A 12,517-nucleotide genomic window follows, 5' to 3' on the forward strand; every position below is an offset into this window, starting at 1 on the left:
CTCATTATAATGTGAACCTTTCCCCTTGAGCGACCCCATTTTAATGCCCACACTGAATTATTATACACCCGCTAACGTCCATGTTTTAATGCAGGCGACCTCACTGCTGCCCCCTCCCCGCGAATTATTATACACTCAAAGACGTCCACATTTTAATGCAGGCGACCTCACGGCTGCTCCCACCCCGCGAATTATAATGCACCCGCGAACGTTCACATTTTAATCCAGGCGACCTCACCGCTACCCCGCGAATTATAATGCATCCCAGTGTAGTACTGGATCTCAATTGTAATGGTGCCTGCTGGCCTTGAAATTCTTCGCTCCGTGAGGGCATTATAATCACGTCCAAGTTATAATTTGAGCCCAGCTAAGTATCTACATCCCCCACCTCTACGTCTCCATCCTCCATACCTTCCATCTCGTTATCACTGAGGTCCAACTCTACCACCAACGGCGGCGCTATCAACATTGCCTGATTGTTCCGCAGGATATCACCCTGGCCCAACTGAGTCGTAAGCACAAGCGTTGCCCGCTCTTGAATGGCTGCCCACTGTCGTTTCCACATGACTACGCGCCGCCGCTCGTACGACGCCTGTCGATATGCATACGCCCGAACTCCCTCAAACAATGCGAGATCGTTTGATTCAGGTGGCCTGCTTCTCGTTGTCGCAGCGTTATCCCAGTACATTGCCTTCCATTCGCAATAGGCTATAGACCGTCGCATTTCCTCCTCCAGGAGCAGCACCTCTTCTCTCCATCTCTCCGCACGAGCGCGCGCTTTCACCCATTCAACACGAAGACCTGATTGATAAGAAAGTGAGTCGTCAAATACGCAGTCAAGTCGAAAATAACTACTAACAGGCCTATACCTCTCCAACCCCCATGAGTTCTTCGTCGGTAACTGTGTACCAAATCCAAGACAACGTTCGGCGACCTTCTCCAAGGGCAAGACTGCGGTTGAAGGCGACGGTTGGTATGTTTTCTTGCCCGCTGGTGGTACCCAGCCCGTGGAGTTCACCTTCAACAGTTTCCTCGGACATCCCGGCAAGTAGCCTAGCACGGCGGTATTCCTCTTGCTCCTCTTCATTCAGAGTACGTTCGTTGATCCCTCGAATGTCCTCAGCACGTAGTACTTTCAGTGTATTTTCCCAATCTCCTGGACCTCGTAGTGATAGGAGTGATCGTCTAGATATGTCATATTGTGCTCGAACGGCTTTGATTCGGACTTCGATCTGATTCTGGAGGAGGCGGCTTCTCGTGTAGGCGCCCTGAGAATGAGCATTACGTGTCTTGTAACTATTGGCAAACGAATGTGTACGGAGTTGTCGACGTAGATGAGCGAGAGCTTCAGTCGCCTGTGCGAATCGCAGACGATTCTCAAATTCCGGAAGGCCCTGTTGGCATATCAGATCGCGTTGCGTGGAGGCGAAGAAAGAAGGAAGGAAGAGCTCAATAAGCTCAGGTGAAGATGTCGACTCCTCGTAACCCTTCTCTTTGATGTAATCGGCAAGGCCAGGCATGTACGTATTCTGGGTGTCTCAAAACTTCTTTATTTTCTTAAGTAGCGCTGTACGACTCGTTTGGAGTTGTGTCGCTTCAACAGTCGTGAGGTCGTGTTTACTTGCGGTGACAAGAAGCTCCTGCCTGGTGAATCTGAGTTCAGCAGCAAGAGGGCCCCGTAATTGGGCATGGACTTACTGGGCTGCTTCGATGTCCAAACCCGTGATAATGAAGTTACTAGGACTGGTGTCGCCGGGGAGTGCCTCACCACGTTGTACTCGGCGATGTTCTTCCTCCGCCATCTCCTTTTTCAGATCGGACATCGTAAGATCTTCAGAACGGGCACGCGTGTGAGCAGAAACATGGTCACAAACACGTAGAATGCATACCATCGCGTGGTAGACCGAACGGACATGGTTGATCATGATCCAACTCCCAGGCTCGGACTTGGTTTTCCCATTCTAGTAGCTCTTCCGAATGTTGTTCGTGAAGGCCATCTGTGAACGCACGAAACGCTTGGTGATGGATCGCAGCCTGAGGAATAGCCAATGTCATTTTCTTCAGTAGAGAATCACCTATGTTTGAGTCCCATCAGTAAGTGTCGTGTCGGCAAAGAGGAACCTACGTACCCAGGTTGACTGTCTTTCGCCAGTTCCAAAAGTTGCAGAAATCGTCCAGTGTGTCTTGACGACCACCTTGTCCCATCATGGACACAGAATGCGATACTTTGTTTAACCACGACCACATACGCTCGACGCCTTCGCCATCGGTCCGACCCACCCATTTGGTATAATTCAGAGAGAACGGTGCATGGCAACTTTCTTTGTGAGCTGCCAAGTGAAACTTTGGGATACGGAAACGAAGATCGACGCGAGAGGAGAGCTGGAGAGCCGAGGGAAGCTGTGTCATACGGGTGAAGAAGTTCCGGTACCATTGACAGGCGATGTCGTAGGTGATGGTTACCAAGAAGAGCGATGTCGCCATGATGCTTGAGAGAAAGATGTAGTCCATGTTAGCGTATTGCTCCCCCTTCTGCAGGTCGCCGATACCGTTTGCTCGGAACATATCACTACGAGCACAGCTAACAGATCCGATGCCAGTGGCACGCAGACCCTTTGAACGGCGCGTGTTGGCTGACCAAAGGGCTGCGAACCCAACACAGTGGTTGATCTACGACACATGAGTTTAAGTGAACGAGCTTCGATGACGTTGTCGCAGGCACGAACCTCTTCAGGATCAACGTTGTCATACTCCAAATTGGGATTTGTAGTAAGTGACATGAATATTAGAGTTTTATAGCTATTTCATACGCTACTATAAAACCAAGGCATACACTCGCAAATTGAGTCAAGTCAAACGGACCTCATATAACGATCATAGACATTATTTCCTACTTTCCCCTATTTACTCCTGGGACCCCTAATTAATATTCCAACATCCTAGTAAGTCAACAAGTCTTAAATCACTATGTTACATGACAAGTAAAGATTGCGGAAATGACAAGAACTGTACGGAAAGTTGAAGCACTTTACGGAACCTTCTAGTATTTTGCAAATACTTATCAAAGTGACATTAGATCTTGTTCATGAAAAGCTCAAATAACTTGAAAGACATACAAGAACATAGTAGAATGTCTGAGAAGTTTATAGAACTTTCCAGGATGTAACGGAAAACTGTACTTACTAAGCAGCAAGCCTTAACTTACTAAGCTTTGGCTTGGCCATTACAAATCATTGGCTTACTCCTGCTGAAATATGAGTCATTCAGAGATTCAGCACAGCCTTGAAATGCTTGGCATTGCACTGCCTCCTTTCCTCTGTAGTCTATATAAACCCCAAATTGTAGTAGATAGAAAAAAGAGACTTTTACCATCTTTCTTCTCCTGCCCTCATTTCTCATCCTCTTCCCTCCTTTTCTTTTGCAGTACCTACTTCTTATTAAGTAGAGTATTACTGTAGGTTACATAGTAAAGAATAAACTTGATTAGTTGATAATTGAGTGCTTCGACCTGTGAAACCCCTGCTAGAGAAATAAGATTACGTGTCTTGTGTACACCTAAGTCTTTATACTTTAGTGATTGCTCCCCAGTCGTATTGAATTCGTATAGACCGTTGCTGGCTAAGCATTAGACTATAGAACGATTCTATAGGTGTTTAGTAATAATATCGGAAGTGATCTAGCAGAAACGTCTGATCTAGAGCTTCATATTTCAGTTGAATTGTCGTATCGCAGTTTGTATTATTGGAGCATTGCTAGTATACTCAGTCAGGAATATTCCTTCGTCTCAGTACTACTTGTCTCAGTCAGTTACTATTTGCTTGTGTTTACCTACGTATTATTCACTTGTTGAGTAGTTCGTACTAACGTGTTGTGAAGTGTTTTACCTTACACTTCTTTCTTTCCTTCCGACCCTTCTACCCCTTTCCACTCCTATTTCCCCTATCTGTACTACTCGGTAGTATAGTTCCCAAAGCCATTATTATCAATAACACACCTCTCAGCCTGCACAACTTGGGTGACTGTTCGATCTATCTTGACTGATCCAACTACATCCAAAGCATTTAGTGAAAACCCCACTGAGTGTGACAACGTACTTAGATAGATGATCAAAAGATGTGTCGCCCGCCACGAACGTTGCCCAACCAGGGCCAAGTGCAGGATCACGATTGTCAGCTGAACGAAGCCGACTCTTCTGCTTGAAATTGGCGTCTTCCTGGAGGATCAGGCCATATAACCACCGACGTCCAGGTGATGCACTCTCCCATCCCTGGGGGAGATTGATTCCAGGATGCGGGCATGAACGACAAGGGATAGATAGTGCGCCTTGCGCTGTTGCATCCAACCCGGAAGGGTCCTGGCCACGACCTGCTCGCTTCGCCATTCTAATGTGGCGCCATTCACGAACAGTAAGCATGAACTGTTGAAGTCGATCCTTCCGCCCGATTCCCTATTCAGTAGGCCACGTTTCATCAGTCAATGAAACTCACCGGTGGATCATCGAGGCCGCCGCCGTTATGAAGTTGCTCCAGGGATCGGTAGAAGTCCGTGGCGGGTAAGCAACCTTGAAGATTAAGATTATGGAAGAGCCGTAAAAGTGGGAACGTTGTCGCCGTTTGGGGTTCCAGAGGAGAAGAGGGCCACCAGCCGACCTCGAGGAGCTGGAGGTGATGATTGAGCGCACTGGGACAACCGCAGAAGTCAAGATTGATGGTGTGAATCCCATTGGTGTGGATCACTACGAAGTCAACGTGCCCACGTTGGACTAGAGGGCAGCTTTGGATGACTGAGTGACCTAATTGGACACGGAGACCAAGTGACTGAAGAGAACAATTTTCGTAGTAATCATCGTCAGTCCACCTCTAGAATTGCGTCAATGACATAGCAATAATATAATGCCATATTACCTCGATACAGTGCAATGGCGCACAACGGTGCAGTTCAACAATGCACTGGGCGCAATACATGAAATGCCCGTGACAATCGGTACACCGATAAACCGATTCGCCTCCACATTGGGTGCAACCGGATTCATCGTACCTTCCGCGGCCGTCCAGAAGTAACGTGGCATCTAGATACTGCTGTCGATATCCGGTTTTCCATGTAAGTAGTGGCGCATCCTTGAAGGAAGAGGCATTCGTCAGCCGTTGGTGTAGTGAAAGACGGCGAGCCTTACCGAATTGATGTAACGCTTCGCCTTTGCCTTGACAACTAACCCAGAGCTGTCAGTTTGTTGGTTGTTGTCCATCGCGGTGTCATTCAACTCTCCCAGGGCATAGTCAAAGGTGGCCGTTGGCGGCGTGCTTGTATCAACTTCGACCGCCGGTGTTGTCACTGGTGCATCGATCAGCACTGAGCGGATGCGATTTGCAGTAGATGTCGAAGCAACGAAGGAGGCGGCCTCAGGCTCGTGAATGTAGATACGGCGGCGTTTCTTGTCTTTCATCAAGCGTAGTAGAGTATAGTTGATTTGATATGTGTTACCACAGGTGTGAATTAGTAGGTAATAATTGTACATAGGCGCCAATTGTCACTTGTTGTCAGCGAGCGCCAAGGCCGGCGAACTGAAGTCACAATGGCTAGAAGATAGTTAGCATGTACCAAGGCAGACGATAGATAGGCCAACCTAGGCTTGATTGTTTGCTTTGAATCTCCGTGAGGACTCCTCGACTTCAAGTTCCTTTGAGCCTTCTTCTTTAACTTCGCAGCGAGTAGGTCTCTACGCAAGGGACCCATGTAGAGGGCGGCGCCAAGTGGGTGATACCTGGGAATGAAGGGCTCAGGTTTGCCATGAGGGGGCGATGGGGGATCCTCCGAGTTCGCTTTCAGTTGCGACAGCTCATCGGCACTCTTGGTGGTAAGGACGTCTTGCAGCTTCTTCTCAATGAGCTAGGGAAGAGATTTAATTATCGAGAGATAGATGGCGGTAATCGAGACACGTACTGCTTGCATTCGACGGCGAACAAAACGTTGGACGTCGGAATCGGCTGTCAGATACTCCATTTCATGGAACCGTTCGACCCAACGGTCAAAAAATCTGTTCATAAACACGGTGGTTTGGCCGAGGTGGTCTGCTATTCCATAGGCTTCCAAATTTTCAGCCAGGAATTTTTCTTTGGCGTCGGTGAACTTCATCTGCTAGGTCGGCCCACTGAGGTGGGAAGCATGAAGTGGAGTATTACTTGCTCACCGTTCAAGATGTCGTGGAATGTGAGATTCGAGCCTGTATCAGAGAGAGTGGTCGCCGTGAGTGAAAGGGAGCACAATGAAGTTGCAAAGAACCACCCCCTTCTCCAAAGTTCAGCCATGCGGGGCCTGAATCCTGATACGCTGATTGACACGTCCTTCAAGTTTGGTTTGTGAAGTTGTTGTAGTTGCGATAAAAAATTAGGCAAGCGAATGAATATCGTGGAGTAAGTTGTTCGCCAATTGTTGCCTTGAAATGAGTAAGTGGTTCGTCAATCGTTGTCGTTAACATCTGAGCGGCAAGCATCAACTACTTCCAAACACCAACTGTTTGGCTTCAGTATTACCAACAAACAAAAAAGATAAAACATAAACTTACCATCGTCGGTAAAGCAGCTCAATTCTGTATAATCGGGGTGTGTATAGCACAATACGACGTCAAACCCTATACCTATATGTAAAAATATTCCGCGATCATGCCCTATATGATCTCCACGAAAAAGTCAGACGAATTATGCACGCTAAATCCAACTCGAGTCCCACTTTGCACTTACCAGTGATGCCTCGCAAACGCATTTACCACACCAAGGCCGAGCTTCGGGCTGCAAACCAGGCCAAAAGTAACCGATATTACCACAAGTATGTCTGGCAACAAGCTATCATATTGTAGTACTCACCGAGGACAGGAACAAGTTGGAAATACAAGCCCGGCGCCGGCAGGTATACACCTCTCAGTATGTCTGTAGCCACTCACTATCTATTGTATAACCTAACATCCTCGGTGTACAGAAACACTATTACCACGCCTCAGGAACATCTGAATGACAATGAAATGGCTGCGTCAAACTCGGCTAGTCAGAATGTTTTAGAGTAGGTGACATCATTTGTTCTATGTTTGTCTCAATCTCTTATCCCTTGCGTCAAATCTAGATCAAATACAGCCCGATATATCCGTCTAGCCGAGCAAATGGGAAGTAAAGTCGAAACGTTCATCAAATTCTCGCCGTACAAGTTCGTCGACACGATCTACCACAACTACGTTCAATCATGCAATTCCTCCGATGTTGGCAATATGCACATAATTCAAGCGCCTACGAAGCAGTTGATGCGGTGGCAGAGGTGCCTGCTTCGATGCTTTGAGGCTATTTCACAAGACCCTGGTGTCGGTGGCGACTTGGGCAGGATCCAAGCTCACCATCAAATGGCAGGGCGAGTAGTCGACGACCTACAGCAACTTCTATGTGAGGTTATGGTAGAAGATTCGGTCTCAGCCTTGCAAGCGGCTCACGGCGTTGGGAAACTTAGTTATCAGCAAAAATAGGCACGTATTAGACGACAGTGACGGTAGACATGTAGTCGAGTGTACGTAGAACACCCCAATTTCATCGTAACGCCGCTACATGGGACGAGCAGGAATAACGCGGACAGACCCAGCCCTCACGCCTTTCTGGAAGTGCTCAACGGCAAGGCTCTCCGTCCTAAATCCGATGACTACGCCGCCGCTGATGTAGTCGATCAAGCCACGACCAACGTCACTAAGATTGATTGATCAACACTGTAATACTAAATGGCACGCTGACATAACTTACGCTCCTTTCACGATGCCGACTTGACTACCAGCGGTTACGGCATAGTATTGCTTGGGGTCCTTGGTGTAGTTGAGGGCGCCGCACTGCCCGCAAACGATGTTGGTGGCAGACGTCGCATCTGGCTCCCCATCGGCGGGGCTGATATCAAGGGCGGACATGTTTGTGGGTACTAAGTACCGCACCTCATCGCTGCCGGGGGCCTTCCAGGAAATTAATGCTATATGCAGTCAGCTTGTGATCGCAACGTTGAGGACTATAGACTTACAGGGGTCCTCGTTGAACTGAACACGCTGGGTAGCAAGGAATGCCATGACAGCCGCGGCGTTCTCAGGCGTGATGGGCATGGACAGAGTGGAGCCGACGGGGAGGGTTGCGAAGTGAAGGGCTTGCATTGTAAAGGAAATACTGTTGCGAACTTGGGTGGTTGGCGGGGTGAGCTGGGGGATGAGGCCGTTCGAGCACCCATTATATATAGTCGAGGATGTACTGCTTTGAGAATCGAGATTGCGATCGGGAAGCTCGAAAAAAAGAGTGAGACCCGTGCCGTTCTCAAAAGTCTTCGGGGGAGAAACTGAGCTTACCTTATTTTTACAGCGTCCAAATCCCCATCTAATAGAATGCCCGCCAAATCAGCAAAGGGACGCGGACGCAGACGCAGACGGCATACCTGGGCCAAAGGAAGCAAACTCATGTTCCTCGAAAGCTTCAAGGACGAGTATCTCGCGACTGCGGACCCTGGAGGGGTCTATACCAAGGTCACGGCCCTGTACTTGGAGAAGTACGGATACGACCTTCCTCATGATGCCGTACCATCGGACACGCTTCCCGCTATTCCCAGTATTGATGACCTGCCATACGCGGAACAGTTGGCCGAGCAGGAGCGTCGCGAAGACATCAAAGCACAAATGCGGCTGGTGAGTTACGGTATACATCGGTTTAGGAACATGACTCTCACCTGAGTCGAATAGCGAATCGGAAACTGGCTTCGCCACCGCTACAAACAAAAACAGACGGACCAGGACATGATTTTGGAAGTACTTCAGACGATGTCGACCTTATCTGCTCAGCGCCCACACCGTCGAACCCCAATGAGCATATACTGGGCCGAGAACTATGCGGTACGGCTTCGCAAAGACTTCGAGGTTATCTGGAACAAGGCGAAGGACAAGGCCTCACCTGATGCGCGTATATCCATGTGTACAGCATATGTGACTGCCAGATACGCGGCCGAGACTCCTGCTTTCAGGAAGGAGCTTGAAGAGAGGGCGGATAGGGAGTATGCTGAAGCTTTAGAAGCGTACAACAATCGAAATGTTGTTGATGGCAGCCCTGAAGCATTGCATCAGTACGCCCATTGAGCTCCTTGTTGTATTGTGTTACTCACCATAGACTAGAGTTTGGGAAGAAGCAGATAGCTTCCTCCATGTGTTTGTGGATGCAATCGCGAAAAAGTTTGGCATGAGCGTGTCGCTGCTATTAGTCGGACCTCTTGGCGCGGAACAAGGGAAGATAAGCATGCGAAGGTATGAACATGTGACCGCGAGTTCGACTTGGTTCTCACACTTCTTCCTTCATGCAGCGCGCATTCGAGCAATCCTGGCAGTATGACAAACCTCATCTGGCCCGAGTTTGACAAACAAGGGTTCAGAAATGTGCAAGCTTCACTCATCAAATATGGCGAATCAGTCTTCTGTAAGTTCAACCCTCTTATCGGGGTTCGTCAACTCATTCATTTCTTTATCTAGCTCCTGCAGAATGCAAGCGGCGTATCATCTCGGTTAGCTCAGAGACAGAAGCCGATGAAGGCCTATCGATATCACTGCCAGATACTGCGCCCCCCTCACCACCTGTCGAAGAACCCGAAGAAAGGCTTTCTGACAGCGACCAAACTCTAGATGGGAAGGGGCTGTACCATATGGATGGCACGCAGGTGGGTGCTGCACCTGGAGCCGGAACGTTCACCCAACTCCTTGGGGGCTTTTGGGACGACCCAGCAAACTATGAGGATCTAGGAAACTTCGCGTTCATGCAGTCACAGATACCAGTACCATCTCCGTCTACGCAGCCACCACTTCCCGTGCAATTTTTCCAACCACCTACAGTTCCTCAGCAAACGGAAATAGCGCCAATAGCGCCAATTCAATCGCCGTTCACACTCCCAGTCGCTACAGGTCCAATTACGCAGACGGCATCCATATCGCCACCGACTCAACCGCCGTTTACTCAGCCAGTCGCTACGGGTCCAATTACGCAGACGGCATCCATATCGCCACCGATCCAACTGCCGTTTACTCAGCCAGTCGCTATGGGTTCAATCACACAGACGGCATCTATATCGCCACCAACCCAACCGCCGTTTACTCAGCCAGTCGCTACGGGCTCAATTACGCAGACGGCATCCATAGCGCCGACCCAGCCATCGTTTATGCAGCCAGTCACCACGGGTCCGATTACGCAGACAGCACCTGTTCACTCCCACGAGCCAGTCCCAACTGCGCCGGTTGGGCTTATGGCAACTCAACCGTCGTTCACGCAGCCAGTCGCAGCGGGCCTAAACACGCAGACGGGAGCGCCAACTCAGCCATCGTTTATGCAGCCAGTCACCACAGGTCCGATTACGCAGACAGCACCTGTTCACTCCCACGAGCCAGTCCCAACTGCGCCGGTTGGGCTTATGGCAACTCAACCGTCGTTCACGCAGCCAGTTGCAGCGGGCCTAAACACACAAACGGGATCCATAGCGCCAACTCCACCCTTACCTACGTCTGTGCTGCCTTTGCCCCAATCCCAGCAGGCGGTCTCTATTCCGCTGATCCCCCCCGTTCCACCACATGCGGCAATACTGCCAGCCGATCCGGAGTCGTCACCAGGGAAAGAGAATGCACATCCCACGACAAAGGAAAAGCAGACCGGGGCCGGCAAGGAGGAGCAACCCAACGCAACCCAGAAGGGAAAACGAACTCGGACAAGCAAGGAGGCGCGGGGGGATGAGCCTCAAACGAAAAGACAAACGCGAGCGCGCAAGGAGGTAGATGAAGGGCCGATACAACAAGAGAAGCGAATCAAGAAGCTGCCCCCCCACCTTGTCGCCATTGGTTACGTCGCTCCATCCAAGGGGAAGAAGCAGAATAAGAAGAAATGATATGTTAGATTCTTCGCCGTATTCGTTTCCCGTTTGAATTTTTTGTGCTCCATTGCCCTAGTTAGTTGTTTGTACCTATCGTGACAATCATTATCCTTAGTTTGACAAATATGAGGGCGAGGGTGAGCCCCGATGGGTGGCGACGTTGTTTTGATCAACACAAGTCCCACATTTTGGTATGGAGTTGGCTTGATAATGAAAGCGCAAGTCCCACATTTTAATGTGTAGCAGTTGGCATTATCATGTAGTCGTACGTTAGATGTAATAGAAGAGGGAAGCTGCTATAGGTAAAGGGTATATAATAATTTGCGGGTACATTATAAAATACGCGGGGTGGAAGCAGCAGACATTATAATTCGCGGGGCGGGAGCGTAAAACAGCAGGTGGACGTTCGCGGGTGCATTATAATTCGCGGGGTGGGAGCATCAGCACGGTTGACTGCATTAAAATGTGGACGTTCGCGACGCGCGGGTACATTATAATTCGCGGGGCGGGAGCATCAGCACGTAAAATGTGGACGTTGGCGGGTGCATTATAATACGCAGGGTGGGAGCAGCAGTGAGGTCGCCTGCTTTAAAATGTGGACGTTCGCGGGTACATTATAATTCGTGGGGTGGGAGCATCAGCACGGTCGCCTGCATTAAAATGTGGACGTTGGCGGGTGCATTATAATTCGCGGGGTGGGGCGAGCAGTGAGGTCGCTTGCATTAAAATGTGGACGGTCGTGGGTGTATAATAATTCACAGTGTGGGCATTAAAATGCCGTCGCTCAAGGGGGAAAGGATCTGAGGTTCACATTATAATGTGGCCTGATGGTATATTATAATGTACGGAGGGGGGGTCTAGCATAGTGGTGTATTTTAATGCGTGTGTCTGGCAAATCCATGGCGTATTATTATCTGACTACATGGACACCTCTTTCGACTGCCTGGTCAGTGGTCTCATTTATCGGCCACACGTCAATAACGTCGATATTGCCACTGCTGGGTTGCTGACATCGACGAAGCCTGGAGTTTTGGCGTAAGACTAATCGCGCAGCACACTGGGGGGCGACGGTACAACCAGACGAGGAACTGGCAAGCTGCCGCGAGCGCGAACCTAGATAGCTTCATCGCTGCTGCGATAGGCGCAGGCGACGGCGGAGGGAATTCGAGGAGTTAGGTATACGGGTGGCAGGATACGAGTCGTAATTCGCCAAATGCTTCGCTCGGGGACCGACTTTGCACTCGTGCAAGGGAGGTACGTGGCTCACGAGATCGATTCATACAACCGTTGAAATCCTATATTCTGTGTTTCGCCATCCGTCCCATCCATGGGTCATGTAAGGCTCAATCGTACTTTATGGACCCAGACTTGAGGGATTATTGTAATTGATTATCGTCCGAAAAGTTTGATGCACAATCTCGTAGGCTATCTACAGTTGTCCCAACGCGATGCAGGAAGTAGTGAATTCAAACTCCCTATATTCTGTGCATGGTTCAGCAAGACTCTTCATGACAGCGAGACAAAAAACGCACCGGAGGGGACCCTTCTACCACGAAACAAACTCAAGAAGTCCACACCAGAAACCGAGAACAAATGCGCGACCGCGATTGAAAAGAAC

At 49.5% G+C, this 12,517-nt stretch overlaps 6 protein-coding genes across 6 annotated transcripts; 2 read left to right on the forward strand and 4 right to left on the reverse strand.

The window, feature by feature from the left end:
* Positions 1–367: 367 nt before the first annotated feature.
* Positions 368–2,780, reverse strand: PC9H_002703 (uncharacterized protein; the record flags this gene model as incomplete). The annotated part of the gene is made up of 7 exons (XM_036772338.1): positions 368–801; positions 935–1,529; positions 1,602–1,644; positions 1,699–1,831; positions 1,890–2,075; positions 2,130–2,670; positions 2,727–2,780. 7 exons carry the CDS (start codon positions 2,778–2,780, stop codon positions 368–370), a joined length of 1,986 nt encoding a protein of 661 aa, XP_036625984.1.
* Positions 2,781–5,137: 2,357 nt separating this feature from the next.
* PC9H_002704 (uncharacterized protein) lies at positions 5,138–5,443 on the reverse strand (the record flags this gene model as incomplete). Its single annotated transcript, XM_036772339.1, has 1 exon — positions 5,138–5,443. One exon carries the CDS (start codon positions 5,441–5,443, stop codon positions 5,138–5,140), a length of 306 nt encoding a protein of 101 aa, XP_036625985.1.
* Positions 5,444–5,527: 84 nt separating this feature from the next.
* On the reverse strand, positions 5,528–6,132 carry PC9H_002705 (uncharacterized protein; the record flags this gene model as incomplete). Its single annotated transcript, XM_036772340.1, has 3 exons — positions 5,528–5,576; positions 5,624–5,886; positions 5,941–6,132. 3 exons carry the CDS (start codon positions 6,130–6,132, stop codon positions 5,528–5,530), a joined length of 504 nt encoding a protein of 167 aa, XP_036625986.1.
* Positions 6,133–6,742: 610 nt separating this feature from the next.
* On the forward strand, positions 6,743–7,504 carry PC9H_002706 (uncharacterized protein; the record flags this gene model as incomplete). Its single annotated transcript, XM_036772341.1, has 4 exons — positions 6,743–6,822; positions 6,870–6,917; positions 6,973–7,053; positions 7,114–7,504. The coding sequence occupies 4 exons, from the start codon at positions 6,743–6,745 to the stop codon at positions 7,502–7,504; spliced, it is 600 nt and encodes a 199-aa protein (XP_036625987.1).
* Positions 7,505–7,579: 75 nt separating this feature from the next.
* PC9H_002707 (uncharacterized protein) lies at positions 7,580–8,164 on the reverse strand (the record flags this gene model as incomplete). Its single annotated transcript, XM_036772342.1, has 3 exons — positions 7,580–7,718; positions 7,773–7,989; positions 8,038–8,164. 3 exons carry the CDS (start codon positions 8,162–8,164, stop codon positions 7,580–7,582), a joined length of 483 nt encoding a protein of 160 aa, XP_036625988.1.
* A 225-nt stretch (positions 8,165–8,389) lies between these two features.
* On the forward strand, positions 8,390–10,914 carry PC9H_002708 (uncharacterized protein; the record flags this gene model as incomplete). Its single annotated transcript, XM_036772343.1, has 5 exons — positions 8,390–8,686; positions 8,741–9,117; positions 9,167–9,295; positions 9,352–9,464; positions 9,518–10,914. 5 exons carry the CDS (start codon positions 8,390–8,392, stop codon positions 10,912–10,914), a joined length of 2,313 nt encoding a protein of 770 aa, XP_036625989.1.
* Between the last annotated feature and the right edge of the window lie 1,603 nt (positions 10,915–12,517).

The sequence above is a fragment of the Pleurotus ostreatus genome, assembly GCF_014466165.1.
Source record: "Pleurotus ostreatus strain PC9 chromosome Unknown scaffold_11, whole genome shotgun sequence".
Lineage (NCBI taxonomy): Eukaryota > Fungi > Basidiomycota > Agaricomycetes > Agaricales > Pleurotaceae > Pleurotus > Pleurotus ostreatus.